Consider the following 15,827-nt stretch of genomic DNA (forward strand, 5'->3'; position numbering starts at 1 on the left):
ACAGAATAAATCTTAACAAAGACAAAAAGAAGTAAGCTCAGCTCTTTTAGTCCCATCTGTTTAGTTTCTCCTCTTCCAGCAGGTTGTTGTAGCCTGCTCTATGTCTTAGAACTATAGAGTTCTTTCTTAATGGCCAGGAGGTAAACCTGGGAGAATCCTATGGAGAATTCCTGATGTGTTTGGGCAGGGAGAATGAGATATACCCCAGTGTCTGTGCTAAATTGGGTGAAGCATTTTCAGATAGAAACATTGTAAGAAATGGTGGCACTATGAATAATATTCTTAGGGACCTACCCCCTGTCTTGACTCCCATTTCTTTCTCTTTTTTTTTTTTAAACAAACATTTTATTTATTCATTTGACACAGAGAGATCACAAGTAGGCAGAGAGGCAGGCAGAGAGAGAGGAGGAAGCAGGCTCTCCACAGAGCAGAGAGCTGGATGCAGGGCTCTATCCCAGGACCCTGGGATCATAACCTGAGCCGGAGGCAGAGGCTTTAACCCACTGAGCCACCCAGGCGCCCCTTGACTCCCATTTCTAAAGGAGAGGAACTGTTGTGTAGATCAAGTGGAATAATGGAATCTGGAGCTAGACTACTTGAGTTTGAACTGGTTCACAACTATGTGATTTGAGTCAAATTGCTTGATCTCTCTAAGCCTTAATTCCTTTATTACATAGTTTGTGAGGTAACCATTCATGAAGACAGAAATGCTGAGTCAACAAACATTAGGAATTCAAGGTTCATCAGAAATAGATTATTTTTCAGAGCGCCTAGAAATTATATTGCTTTCTGATAGCAATGTTCTTACAAAAGTATATACACTCTTCTTACAGTTTTTTACATTTTATTTTTTTAAGATTTTATTTATTTGAGAGAGAGCATAAGCCACAGGAGGGACAGAGGGAGAGGGAGGGGCACGCAGACCCCACTCTGAGTAGGGCATCCAGCGCAGGGCTCAATCCCAGGACCCTGAGATCATAACTGAAGCTGAAGGTAGACTCTTAACTGACTGAACCACCCAGGGACCCCAGTTTTTTACCCTTTAGAAAAGGACCACTAGATTAGATTGCCAGACCTGTAGGTTTTTTTCTCTTTTGTATCACAGCTTTCTGAGTTTTCTGTGTACTTTATATTAAATACATACGTAAATATAGTTAATGATAGCTTACTTAGCACTACAATCTGTTAAGGATTTTTTTTTTTTAAGATTTTATTTTTAAGTAATCTCTACACCCAATGTGGGGCTTAAACTTCAGCCCTGAGATCAAGAGTCGTATGTTCTACCAAAAGAGAAACGAGAGAGGAAGTTTGTAAATAAGACTATGCTTCGGTCAATATAATGTAGTAGATTCTGACACTGACTAGCTAGTTTTAAATTCTGGCTCTAGGGTTTGTTCTGTGGCCTTGGGCAAGTTATTTAACCTCTCAGTGTCTCAGTTTCCTGTTCTGAAAAATGAGGATAATAATAATTTCTATCTAAAAGGATTAAATTAATACTTATTAAGTACTTAGAACAATCCTGAGGGGTGCTTTCTTTTGTTTCTCCCAAATGCAGTTTTAAATGGTTAAATCTTAGTTCTTGATTTTTGGGCTGTTATGGTATTATTCCTTTGAGTTTACTCTTATGCTATCAGAAGTGGTTTTTCCCCCTTTTTAAAACTTTTCTGAATCTGCTAGTATCATTATTGAGGAACTTTTGTTAATGTGGGTTTTTTTATTGGTGTTAACTGTATTTGAAATTAAAATGGAAAATTTAAAAGTATTTTTCAGGATGCTTCAAAATTTTTAACTTTATTGAGGTATATTTTATATGTCTTTAAATTCATCTATTTCAAATATACTATTCAATGATTTAATGACTTAACTAAGTGATGCAACTAATCTGATCTGATTTCTGTCTCTATAAATGTGCCTTTTCTGGACATTTCTTACAAATACAAATATACAGTATATTGTGTCGTAGGTCTGACTTCTTTCATGTAGCATATTTTTAAATTTCCTGTATAATGTAGCATGTTAGTAGTTCCTGTGCACGGACAGATAATAGTCTATTACATAGCTCTGCCACATTTCTTTAGGGTTTTCCCAATTTTTGGCTTTTACGAATAATGCCGCTATGAACGTTTTATGTAGATATTTGTGTAGGCATGCTTTCATTTCTTTTCAGTAGATACTTGGAAAAAGAATTGTTGGGTCATATTGGTAGTCTTATATTTAAAACTTTTCAGAAACTGCCGAACTTTTACATCATTTTACATTCTCATCAGTAATGTATGAGCTTCAAATGTCCCCACAGTCTTGGCAATACTTTTATCTTTTTTTTTTTTTTAAAGCCATTCTAGGATGTGGTGTGGTCTGTTTTTTGTTTTTTTGGCTTGTTTAAGATTTTATTTTTAAGTAATCTCTTCACCCAATGTAGAGTTCAAGAGTTGCACGCTCCACTGACTGAGCCAGCCAGCTGCCCCTCATTGTGGCTTTGATATGCATTTCCTTAATAATGATGTTGGGGCGCTTGGGTGGCTCAGTGGGTTAAAGCCTCTGCCTTCGGCTTGGGTCATGATCCCAGAGTCCTGGGATTGAGCTCCACGATGGGCTCTCCAGTGGGGAGCCTGCTTCCCCCTCGCTCTCTCTGCCTGCCTTTTCAAAGAAAAAAAAAAAGTAATGATGTTATGCATCTTTTCACATGCTTTTTGTCATTTTTATATTTGGTGAAATGTGTGTTTAGTTCTGTTGCTCATTTTTTTTTTTTAAAGATTTTATTTATTTATCAGAGAGAGGGGGAGAGAGCGAGCACAGGCAGACAGAATCGCAGGCAGAGGCAGAGGGAGAAGCAGGCTCCCTGCGGAGCAAGGAGCCCGATGTGGGACTCGATCCCAGGACGCTGGGATCATGACCTGAGCCGAAGGCAGCTGCTTAACCAACTGAGCCACCCAGGCATCCCTGTTGCTCATTTTTTGATTGGGGTTTTCGTCATCTTATTGAGTTGCTAATGTTTTCTATAAATGCTTGATATGAGTCCTTTATCAGCTGTGTTTTGTACATACTTTGTCTCAGTCTATTGTTTATCTCTTCATTTTTTTAATGGTGTCTTTTGAAATACAAAAGTTTTTAATTTTGATGAAGTCCAGTTTATCCATTTTTTCTTTTATTTACTTTACTTTTGCTTTCATATCTAAGAAATTTTGCCTAACTTAAGGTTTTAAAGATTGTTTTCTTTTAGAAGTTGTATTGTTTTAGCTCTATAGTTAGGTCTGTAATCCATTTTGAATTAATTTTTGGGTAAAGTGAGGGTTCATCTTTTTGCATGTGATATCCAATCCAATTTAAAAATTAATACATTTAAAGTAATAATAACTCATTATGTGGGTAGCATAAGTAACATAATCTTTATGGAGAATAACTAATTTCCAAAGCAAAATAGTGAGAAGAGTGATGGACAGACGTTTTTTCTGTCTGGTTTAAGAGAAGAAGGCTTCTCATATCAACTTCTGAATTCAGTCACTTGTAGTATCCCACATCATATAGACTAGGAAACTTTGCTGTATGATTTGAGAGAATTAGAGTGGAAAAATAAAATAGAACTTTAGTATTGTAATGAAAATAGTTTTAATCTCGTGAATCCCACTAAAAGGATGTCCTGAGGGGCCTGTGGTTGACACTTGGAGAACTTTTGGTTATAAGAGCTTATTGATTAATTTCTAACTTAAAGTCACTTTCAAAAATTTCTGTTAGGAAATGTGTCATTTCTTGGCATCTCATTTTATCATCTGATTTGTGTTTTACTATCTTATAATGGTTTTACATGTCTTCTAATTTCTTATAAATATTTCATATTTTAGGATGATGATAGAAAAGTTTTATAGATCAGGAATTAACAAACTACAGTTGATGGACCAAATCCAGTCAGTTTTGGATTTTGGTGTTTTGCTTGTTTTGGTAAAGAAAGTTTTATTGAAACACAGCCACATTGGGACACCTGGGTGGCTCAGTGGGTTAAGCTGCTGACTTCGGCTCAGGTCAAGATCCCAGGGTCCTGGGATTGAGTCCCACATCGGGCTCTCTGCTCAGGAGGGAGCCTGCTTCTCTCTCCGCCTCTGCCTGTTTGTGCCTGTGTTCGTTCTGTCTCTCTCTCTCTCTGACAAATAAATAAGTAAAATCTTTAAAAAGAAAAAAAAAAAAAGAAAGAAAATAGCCACATTCAGTTACTTATGGATTGTCTATGTCTGCTTCCCCAGAACAAAGGGAGAGTACTTGTACAGAAACCATATGGCCCTTTAAGTAAAATTTGCTGACCTGTTAGAGATTATAGTTTCAAATGGCTGATGTTAAATAAGATGCTTCAGCAGCAAGATCAAAAGTAGTTTTCTATAATTAATAGCGGCAATCAACTTTGTAGTTAATAGAAAAAGATGTTGAGCTGTCATATCAATTTGGAAAGTTAGGCTTAGGCTATATTTTCTTAATATTTTTCAAGGATATTTTCCTTTTAGTCAAAAAGTTAATTCCTTCTTGAGGAGAAAGAATGTGTTATATTAATTGTTTAGCACATCAAAGTAAGATTCTTTATAAGGTGCTTCTTTCAAATATTTTAAAAATACTGAAAGATGTTTAAGGGACTGTCAAGTGCAAGCTTGAATGTTTCACTTTGTGCTGTTATAGGATGATCTTGAAGACCTTATTGTTAATTGGGATGAGAGCAAAAGCATTGGTGACATCTTTCTTAAATATGTAAGTATTTTATTTTTCTTTTAGGATTTCAGGTTAAAGCATCATCTCATTAAGTACTTGCAGAGAATGACAGTTACTTGTTTAAATGTGAGAGCTTTCAATTTTGACATAGTTGTTTGTGAAATATATTGGAAGTGTTCCTGTCTTCTGAAACATAATTGCTATATGTAAGTTAACACTTTCTTGATACCCTAAGGTCATTATTAGGGACACTAATTGTCATACTGTGCTATAATCTCTTTATTATATATCATCACAGAATTAAAAAAAAATTTTTCTATAGTTGAGGTTCTTTTTCTTTATAGTTGATACCTTTTTTGCTGTCATTACTTCTCTGCCTAACAACTTCTAATGAACGGCTTTTTCTTTACTAGGGTAGGAGCCACATAATTATCAAATAAAGTAAATTCATTTTGAAAGAGATGCTGTGAATAAGGCTTATAAGTGTCTTTCAGTCTCTTTGAATATAATTTATAAGTTTCAATTCCTTGAGTTCTGGTGCATATACTTTTCTGAAACCTCCTAACTTCCGTCCTTCCCATATAGTCTTACATGTTTTTTTTTTCTGGTTGACTGAGAATTCCAAATATGCAGATTATTGTCACATATCTTTTTCTTTTCTTTCCTTTCCTTTTCTTTTTTCTTTCTCTCTTTCTCTCTCTTTTCTTCCTTCCTTTCTTTCTTGTTTCAGAGCTAGAATTTAGTGATTCATCAAATTATATACAATATCCGGTGCTCATTACTTCAAGTATCCTCCTTAATGTGCATCATACAGTTACCCCATTCCCTCCAGCAACCCTCAGTTTGTTTCCTAGAGTTAAGAATCTCTTATGGTTTGCCTCCCTCTCTGTATTCATCTCATTTTATTTTTCTTCCCTTCCCCTATGTTAATCTGTTTTGTTTCTTAAATTCCACATGTGAGTGAAATCATTTGGTGTCTTTCCCCGACTGACTTCTTTTACTTAGCATAATACCATACTCTGGTTTTACCCATGTTGTTGCAGATGGCAAGACTTCATTCTTTTTGGTCGTTGAGTAATATTTCAGAGAGTGTGCGTGCTTGCATGCATACACATTTCTTTATCCGTTCATCTGTCAGTAGACAACTGGGCTCTTTCCATATTTTGGATAATGTGTTGCATATCTTTTTGATACCTTTTAGTCTCCTCAATTAGCCAAGACATTTTTCCTTTTTTTTTGTTGTTGAGTTTTGGAGTAATATAATTGATCTTTAAAATGGTAGTTTGAAAATAAAACTGGGGCACCTGGGTGGCTCAGTGGGTTAAGCCTCTGCCTTCGGCTCAAGTCATGATCTCAGGGTCCTGGGATCGAGCCCTGCATCGAGTTCTCTGCTCTGCGGGGAGCCTGCCTCGCCCTTTATCTCTGCCTGCCTCTCTGCCTACTTGTGATCTCTCTTTGTCAAATGGATGAACAAAATCTTAAAAAAAAAAAAAAAATGGTGGTTTGGATTCATCAGTAAATAATAACATGTTCTTGGGTACTAATTACTATATTCTGAACTTACAGAAGTTTTTAAACTTTATCATGTTTCTGTCAATACAATAGGAATTAGTATTCTTTCTGAGTCTTTGCTTTTCAAGTTTTAGGCTATAAGTACCATTTGATGTGTTTTGGTTAGCAGTTAACTCATTAATGAGAAATTTGTAAAATTTCTATATTTAACTTGAGAAGAACTTACTTTAAATTCTTCTTTTTCATCCAGTATGTCAGATTTTGACTATTTATTATTTGGCTTTAAATTTCATTATCTAAGGGTAACATGTATAACAAATTAATGTGTTTTTTCTTCTTCCTAGTCAAAGGATTTGGTAAAAACCTACCCTCCCTTTGTAAACTTCTTTGAAATGAGTAAGGAAACAATTATTAAATGTGAAAAACAGAAACCAAGATTTCATGCTTTTCTGAAGGTAATGTGTGTTTCTTTAAAAAAAAAAAAAAGTTTGAGAATAATTTCTGAAGGAGTTCACTTAAATAATGCTTTTAGTAAAAATCTATCCATATAAGAACATCTTAATGTTTAACCTGTTAACTTCAGCCAAACCTGGGGAAGGGGGGCAGTGATGATAGTCTTCAGAAGATTTAGATAGCAGAAGCTGTGAGGGAGCTGAGTGAGTGAAAATGCTATCTGCAAGTACTCAGATTTTTTTAAAGTTAAACATGTTTTAGTTCAGAGACATTTGTTAGTGTGATTTGGTTTTGCCTTTAAGGATTTTTTTTTTTTTCTTTACCAGTGCTTTATTTTGTTTACTCAGTGGTGTCTGCATACTTAATTCCTCAAAAACTGTTTTTTCTCATGAATGGTGTAGACTCAAGAAAAACTCAAGATGGAATTTATAGGAGTGTGCAGAGAAACTCACTTTGTGTTTAAGATCTTAATCCTTGAGTGGCCAGGAGGTCATTTCAGGTCCTGGAAGTTTAGAATTTATTCCCCAACAGTAATCTTCCAGAGAACAACTGCTACCCCCCATCTCTTCTATTAGTTCTTTTCATGACAGTTGTGATAAGGTGTAATCTAATAAATGTAAGGTGTTTAATGTTTGCAGGAAAACTTTTTTATTGTTAAATTAATTCCTTTCAGATAAACCAAGCTAAACCAGAATGTGGACGGCAAAGCCTTGTTGAACTTCTGATTCGACCAGTACAGAGGTTACCTAGTGTTGCGTTACTTTTAAATGGTACTTGTCAGATCTGTTTTCATATTACTTTGGATGTTTTTTATGGAATTGTTTTGCTCTAAAAATTTTGAAATTCTTTTCATTTTCATAGTTTTCTTAAATTTCAGCATTAAAGTTTCTGTCTTATGTAGAAAATACCTTTATGGATAATCTTAAAAACACAGATACTATAATAATTCAGTCCCCTAAAATGCTTTATTTATTACCATATCAACTATATTGACTATTATTTTTTCAGTTTTTGTTTCTCTAAGGAAAGCCTTACATTTCATGGTGTGTCATTAATGGAAAATCAGTTTATATCCATGTAAACAAAATTCACCCACAAAATCACAAGATGAGAGATAATTCATGTCTCAATCTGAATCTTTATAAAGTCTGTATACTTGGTCTATATGCTTTGTTTCTTCAGTTATACAGGACACTCTTGAAGCATCCATTTATTCTAAAGCTTAAAGAGAGTTAATTTTGGTGTGTTGTTTTTTTTTTTTAAGATTTTATTTATTTATTTGACAGAGATCACAAGTAGGCAGAGAGGCAGGCAGGGAGAGAGGAGGAAGTTGACTCCCCATGGAACAGAGAGCCTGATGTGGGGCATGATCCCAGGACCCTGAGATCATGACTGGAACCAAAGTCAGACACTTAACCAATTGAGCCACCCAGGCACTCTAAGATGTACAGTATTTTGAAGTCTTAGATAAAAAAAACTACAATTTTTTTTAACTACTATTTTTCTAATCTTGGGGAAAAAAAAATTTTATATAACAGATCTTAAGAAGCATACAGCTGAAGAAAATCCTGACAAAAGCACTCTAGAAAAAGCTATTGGATCACTAAAGGAAGTAATGACGTAAGTGCACTATTTCAATTTCTTATTGTTTCCTAGATTAAAATGGAATTGTAGAACAGTTAGAATCATAAATGGATTGAAAAATATCAATAGCAAATTTTTATAAAGTAATGTCTGAATTATTTTTCTAATAGTATAGTTACACATTAAAATGATGAGAGAAGTATTGCGAGAATACATTGATTAACCAAAAACATTTATTTCTTAAGGTATTAAAGTATTATGTATAGAAAGAAACAATGATTTAGAAATATGGTAATGTTATAAACTTACTTCTGGACATGTTCTTTATATACCTCCACTCATAGCATGTTCTTGTCTTCATTTAAACTACTCAGATATAACTAGGAAGTCGACTGTAGTGAAATAAAAAGAAAAGATTTATAATACTTCTTTCATTTTTACTTTTGACTTTTTGTTTCTTACCTTGAGTTTAATGGCGTATGAATTGATAGGGTTAGTTGGAGATGTATTAAAAGTATAAACCCTGTGGAACTGACTTGGGTGATTGATTGTTAAACTTAGGCTAATTTCTGTAGGTCTAACTTGGAGATATAGCTCTAATTAGAAATGATCTTTTTTAAAAATGTAAATTCAATTAATTAACATATAGTGTATTATTAGTTTCAGAGGTAGAGTTAATTGACTCATCAGTCTTATATAACACCCAGTGCTCACTACATCACATGCCCTCCTTAATACCCATCACCCTCACCCCCCTCCTCTCCAGCAACCGTCAGTTTGTTTCCTATGACTTAGAGTCTCTTATGGTTTTCCTCTTTAATTTCATCTTGTTTTATTTTTCCTATCCCTTCCCTCTTTTATGCTCTGTTTTGTTTCTTAAATTCCACATATGAGTGAAATCAAATGATAATTATCTTTCTCTGATTGACTTATTTCCCTTAGCATAATAGCATAATACCCTCTAGTTCCATCCATGTCATTGCAAATGGCAAGATTTCATTTTTTTTGATAGCTGACCAATATTCTATTGTGTGTGTGTGCATGTATGTGTGCCCGCATATATATACCACATCTTAGGGGTCATGAGTTCAAGCCCTATGTTGGGTGTGGAGATTATTTAAAAATAAATAAGCAAATAAACTGAAAGAAAAAAGAAATGATCTTTCTTTTATTTATTTATTTCTTATATTTTACATTTTGATTTTTTTTTTTTTAAGATTTTATTTATTTGAGAACAAGAGAGCGAGTGAGAGAGTACCAGCAGGGGGAGGGATAAAGGGAGGGGGAGAAACAGGCTCCCCATTGAGCAGTGAGCCTGATGTGGGACTCCCATCCCAGGATCATGACCTGAGCCAAAGGGAGATGCTTAACCGACTGAGCCACCCAGGCACCACAGAAATTATCTTTCCTGATTATTATAATCAGAAAAGAAAACTGTTGCTATTAATTGTTATGCCTCAAGGAGGGTGAGGGCACTTCTACTCTTTGGATTTTGTCATCAACATGGTTAATAGATTTAGTTAAATGACTTCTCAGATTCCTTGAGGTGCTTCTGTGAGAAACAGTTTCTTAAAATACTTGAAAAGGAGCTCTTAGAGACTTTGCTAGCCTCTAGAGAGAGGGTCCACCAGTAGAATAATGCTCAAATTAACAATAATAGCTTCTGTTTTTGCTGAAAGAGTTACGGGTGTTTTGTTTTTTGCTTATGTTTATATTTTATATGTCAGCCAGCCAGACTTCATGCTTTTACTTTTTATTTTGATGCTAGGAGGATAGTTTTTTTCAACACTTCATGGTTTAACATACTCTGCACATAATTTACCTTGATCCTTTCAACAAACTATGAAGTAGACAGTCAGTGGTAACTTGTCCTCACAAAAGAGAGGACTGAAAGGTTATTATTTGCCCAATCTACTGTTTGGTGTGTAGAGTACTTTACCAGTATTATCATATTATACATAAATATTTGTTATGTTCTATAATGTTCTATATGTTCTATAAACAAAGATTATAGAGTACCTATGTTCTATAAACAAAGATTATAGAGTACCTAAGTAGGGTATAGTCATTTGACCTGTTGTCTCCCTTAGAATAGTATCTATTGGCTGCTTTAGGGATAATGAGCCATACTGATAAGATAGGTGATTAAAGATTTCTTTCATTTTCAACATTATTTAAGCTTTCTGAGAATTTAAGAATCTTTCTAATATATCTCTGTCCTGAATGCTGTGCTCATAATAGGTTTTCAGTAAGTGTTGAGTTATAGGAGCTACTATTTTAGTGTTGAATTGTGATGCTGATTTATAAACTTAATACAGTTTCACCACATCTGAGTTCTTGAGACTTCTGAATATTTAGCTTAGGTTTTAAATGCTTATTATGCTTGATTGAAACAACTATAATTTTTCAGGCCAATTAACTAGTCCTTGCCATTTAAACAAACAAAACCCCCCTAAGATTAGATTCTTACAACATTAGTTACACTTGTTTAACTTATTGTTTTTATTTATTTACATATGTTTTTAATTTTTACCTATTTTTGAGAGCAAGAACACAACTCAGGAGAGGGGGAAGGGGCAGAGGGAGAAGCAGACTCACTGCTGAGCAGGGAGGCCGATGCAAACTTGATCCCAGGACCCCGGGATCATGACCTGAGCTGAAGGCAGACGATTAAGCCCCTGAGCCACTCAGATGCCCATACATGCTTAGCTTATACAGATTAATTTGTTATAGGTCTGTGCTTTAGTAGCTTTAGTATGTGTGTGTTTTTTGTTTTTGTTTTTCAAGCTATATTATTAATTTTGGTATGTATACTCTCCCATGGTACCAACACTAACTACCATCAAGATAAGGGACAATTTCTGTCCCCTCCAAAAGTTTACTCATGCCTAGTCCTGCTCATGCCAGGATAACAACTGGTGTTGTTTTTATCAGTATAATTTGCATTTCCTAGAATTTTGCCTAAATAGAATCAGACCAAAAAAAAAAAAAATTAGAATCAGACAGTATATTGTCTTTTGTCAGTCTTTCACTCAGCACGATTATTTTGAGAGTAGTCATTGCTCATATCAGTAGTGCATTGGTTGTTATTGTTTTCCATTGTATGGATGTACCACAACTGATGTGTGCTTTCATTTGTTGGTGGACATTTTGATTGTTTCCCCCATCTCTGACTCTTACAAATAAAGCTGGTATGAACATTTGTGAACAGGTCTTTGTATGAATTTATGCTTTCCATTCTCTTGGATAAATATCTAGTGGTAGGAATGAGTAGGTCAACTAGTAGGTATATGTATAACTTTTAAAAAATTACCAAACTGTTTCCAAAGTAGTTATACTATTTCACATTCCTACCAACAGTATATGGTGAATTTCAGTGGTTCCATGTCCTTACCAATTCTCAGATGTTAGTTGTTTTAATTTGTGGAATTTCAATAGATGTGTATATCCATTGATATCTCTTTGTAATTTTGACTTGTGTTTCCTTTAATGACAAATGATGTTGAGGATTTTTTCATGTGATGATTGCCCTGGCCAGAAGCTCTACTGCAATGTTAAACAGAGGTGGTGAGAATGAACATCCTGTTCTTGCCCTATTACTGATTTTAGGGGGAAAGCATTCAGTTTTTCACTACTGAGTATAATGATAGCTTTGGGACTTTTATAGATTGCCTTTATTAGATTGAGGAAGTCCTTATTTACTTCTTGTTTGTTGAGTGTTTTTATCCTGAAAGGACATTGGATTTTGTCAAATGCTTTTTCTGTCTATTTAAGTGATCATGTAGTATTTGCCTTTTATTCTCTTGGTGTGGTGTATTACATTTATTGATTTTTGCTTGTTTACTCAAGCTTGTATTTCCTGGAATAGTATATTTTTTTATGTTGCTAGATTTGGTTGGCTAGTATTTCGTTGAGGGTTTTGGTGTCTATATTCATATGGGATGTTGGTCTATAGTTTTCTAGTGATGTCTTTTGGCTTTAGTATCAGGCTTATACTGGTTTTAGAGACTACTTTGAAAAGTTACCTTCTTCTGGTTTTTGGAAGAACTTGGCAAGAATTGGTTCCAATTCTTTAGGTGTTTGGTAGAAATCATCAGTGAAGCCATTAGGCTTTAAAAATCACTAATTGAAATTATTGTTACGGATCTATTCAGACTTTTAATTTCTTCTTGAGCAAGTTTCTATAGTTTGTGTCTTTGTAGGATTTGTCTATTACAGCTAAGATATCTAATTTTTGGCATGTAGTTGTCCATAGTTTTCTCATAATCCCTTTTATTTCTGTAAGGTTGGTAGTGCTGTCCCATCTTTTATTCCTGATTTTAGTAATTTGTATCTTCTTTTTTTCTTTTTTCTTGGCCAGTCTAGCTAAAGGATTATCAATATTGTCAATCTTTTAAAGAAGTAAATAATTTTGTTTATTTTTCAGTTATTTTTTTGTATTCTCTATTTCAGTAATTTCTATTCTATGATTTCTTTCTTTTTGCTTGCTCTAGATTTACTTGTTTTTCTCCCCATTGCTCAGAGCGGAGTCATGTTTAGGTTATTGATTTGAAATTTTTTTTATTATATGTGCATTTATAGCTATAAATGTATAGGTACTACTTTAGTTGCTTACTGTATGTTTTGTATGTTGTGTTTTTGTCTTCTCCCTAAGGATTTTCTAATTTCCTTATGATTTCTTCTTGACCCATTGGTTATTTAGGAGTGTGCTCTTTAATTCCAGTGTACTCATGAATTTCCAATATTTCCTTTTATTATTTATGATTTTACTCTGTTGTTGTAGGAGGAGATGCTTTGTGTTATTTCGATCCTTTCAGAATTTTTGAGGCCTATTTTATGGCCTAACCTGGAAAATGGTCCATATACACTTGAGAAGAATGTGTATTTTGTTGTTGTTGGGTAGAGTATTTCTATCATTTAGCTTTCAGCCTATTTATATCTTTTATTCGAAAGTGTGTCTTTTATAGACAGCATTAAATTGGGCTTGCCTTATTTGTCTCCTGTCTCACAGAATTGACTTCCTAGTGTCTTGACAAGCCCTCTTCCCTTTCCTTTCCTTTCCTTTCCTCTCTTTCTTTTTCAAGAGAGAGAGCACCCTGTGCATGGTGGGGAGGGGAGGGTGGGCTAGGGGTATGACTGAGGCACAGGGAAAGGGAGAGAGAGAACCTTAAACAGACTCTACACACAGCAAGGAGTGGACCCGGGCTTGATCTCTGGATCCTGAGATCATGACCAAAGCCAAAATCAAGAGTTGGACGCTTAACTGAGCAACCCAGGCACCCCAACCCTATTTCTTTATATCTTTATGATTTTTTAGTTGTTTCAGGAAGAAGTTGTATCCTTTCCTTCTTAATTCATCTTACATGGAAGTAGTAGTCTTAGTTTTTGTTTCAATAAAATAATTAGCATATGACTTAGGAATAACCTACATAAAACCTTAACTGAACTTAGATTTAGAACTTCTATTAACCTGAAGTTTGTATGGGTTTATTGTATTTTAGGAAGTATATCGGGGTATAATAAAAAACTAATATAAAAGAAGATAATAAAACACTTTTCTGAAGGATTCTATGGAGTTTTTTTTAATATAGTTGGCTACTGTTAGGAAATATCTTAACTGATGCAGTTGTCAAAATTAAGATAGACTCACATGGAAGATCTTTTTTTGTGACATGAGATGTCTTTGAATGCAGTTTTCCAATTTTATTAAGTTTTAAAAGTTGAAGTTTTAAAACTAAACTTTTTAATTTTTCAGCCATATTAATGAGGATAAGAGAAAAACAGAAGCCCAAAAGCAAATTTTTGATGTTGTTTATGAAGTAGATGGCTGCCCAGTAAGTATTCATTTTTGATGAGTGTCAATTTATTTTTTATTATTTAGATTCTGTATTTTAAATATGAACAGAATTTTGGCACCATCTTCTTTTTTCTTTTTATTTTCATTTTTCCTTTTTTTCTTCTTAAAATTTATTTATTCTAGAGGGTGGGAAGGGACTGAGGGAGAGGGAGAAAAAGTTATCTGAAGCAGAGTCCTCACTAAGCACATAGCCCAGTGTGGGGCTCTATCCCTGAGATAATGACCTGAGCCAAAAGCAAGACCCAGATGCTTAATCAATTAAGGCACTCGGGTGCCCAGCACCATTTTCTTTTAAATGGTAACTTTAAAAAGATTACTACCAAGTGACTCTTTTACTAATATTTTCAATCTGTACAGGCTAATCTTTTGTCTTCTCACCGAAGCTTAGTCCAGCGAGTTGAAACAATTTCTCTAGGTGAACACCCCTGTGACAGAGGAGAGCAAGTAACTCTCTTTCTCTTCAATGACTGCCTGGAGGTAAATTTGTTCTTAATGTAGTATAATAAACTGCTGATTTATGTGACTTCCTTGAATATTTAAAGCCAAGCTTTGATTGAAGTATAATATACAAGTTAAAGTTAATGTAATCAGTTTTTTGAGACCACTGGTTTAACACTATTAATAGACTGCTTTTAGAGAAGGCCAATACTAGGAAGTACGATAAATTTTCATGACTTAAAATACAAGTCAAAATGAAAAATTTGGTTTATTTTCATGCTAATAAATGCTTAGGTTAAGAACTTTAGGAACTTCTTGTTTCTATGTATGTTTGTTCAAGATCCACAAAGTAATTCGAAATTTAAGTAGATTTTTCAAGCGAAGAGGGAGCCTGTATTTTGTTGATGAGTGGGATAATGTGATTATTTACTACTATGAATTGTGATCCCTGATTTTTGCTTAAAACCACCCATTTTAGGGTGCGTGGTTGGTGTATCAGATGGGGTGCGATGATTTTAATTTTAAATTTCTCCTGTATTCAGGAATTTCCCACATATTAATTCTGTGGGCAAATTGAATCATCTTTGTGTGCTTTTCCAACTCTTTTCTTAGTAGTGTATTTTTAAACAACTAAACAGTCTAATAGAAGATATAAAGATGTGTATTTTCCTTTATCTCAGAAAAAAAACCCTGTGTATTTTGAAAATAAATACTAACCAGAAGACTTTTGATATTTCTGTTATTGGGTAACTTGCTGTTGCTTTCATTGCAGTGATTTGATGGGTTTCCTTTTTCTTTAAAGTCTGTACCTCTTCCTTTTATGCTTTTCTACTTCTCTAGAAGTGCTGCCCTCTTATGTATATTATTATTTAAAGTATAAAATACAAGGGAATTTTAAAGAACCAAGCATGCGCAGTTACAGGTATAATAAAATTTCACCAAAACTTGATTTGTGTTAAATGCAGAGTTTTGTTGTAGTGAGGTTAATAAAAAATGATATTTTTATTGGTCAGTAATGTCACAAAAGATAGTGAAAATACTACACATAATTGACCATACCCTGAACTGAAAAAGTCATAAAAAATCATGAGGCAGATGATTTTGAACTACTTGTCACCTCCATGAGGAGAACTTCAGCTTGCTTTTGGAGGACAGAGGCTGGGTGAAGTCAATTTCCAGTGGGGTTTTACTGTACGTAATTGTTCAGTACTTCTATTTATTTACTTCTCTTAAAAGCCTGTTTTAGGTTTTTTCCCATTGACGTGCCCAGGTCAACTGGCTCCATTGTCTGTAC

The 15,827-nt window shown here is 34.3% G+C and overlaps 1 protein-coding gene across 7 annotated transcripts in view; it reads left to right on the forward strand.

Moving 5' to 3' along the window:
- Positions 1–15,827, forward strand: part of ECT2 (epithelial cell transforming 2) — a 62,405-nt gene that overhangs the window by 26,536 nt on the left and 20,042 nt on the right. For all 7 annotated transcript variants that reach the window (XM_045088631.1, XM_045088635.1, XM_045088633.1 and 4 more), the window contains 6 exons: positions 4,660–4,728; positions 6,546–6,656; positions 7,328–7,424; positions 8,193–8,274; positions 13,994–14,072; positions 14,453–14,572. In XM_045088631.1, coding sequence (XP_044944566.1) covers positions 4,660–4,728; positions 6,546–6,656; positions 7,328–7,424; positions 8,193–8,274; positions 13,994–14,072; positions 14,453–14,572 — 558 coding nt within the window. The remainder of the gene's footprint in view (positions 1–4,659; positions 4,729–6,545; positions 6,657–7,327; positions 7,425–8,192; positions 8,275–13,993; positions 14,073–14,452; positions 14,573–15,827) is intronic.

Source organism: Mustela putorius, unplaced genomic scaffold (genome assembly GCF_011764305.1).
Source record: "Mustela putorius furo isolate JIRA1106 unplaced genomic scaffold, ASM1176430v1.1 tig00003834_pilon_pilon_pilon, whole genome shotgun sequence".
NCBI lineage: Eukaryota > Metazoa > Chordata > Mammalia > Carnivora > Mustelidae > Mustela > Mustela putorius.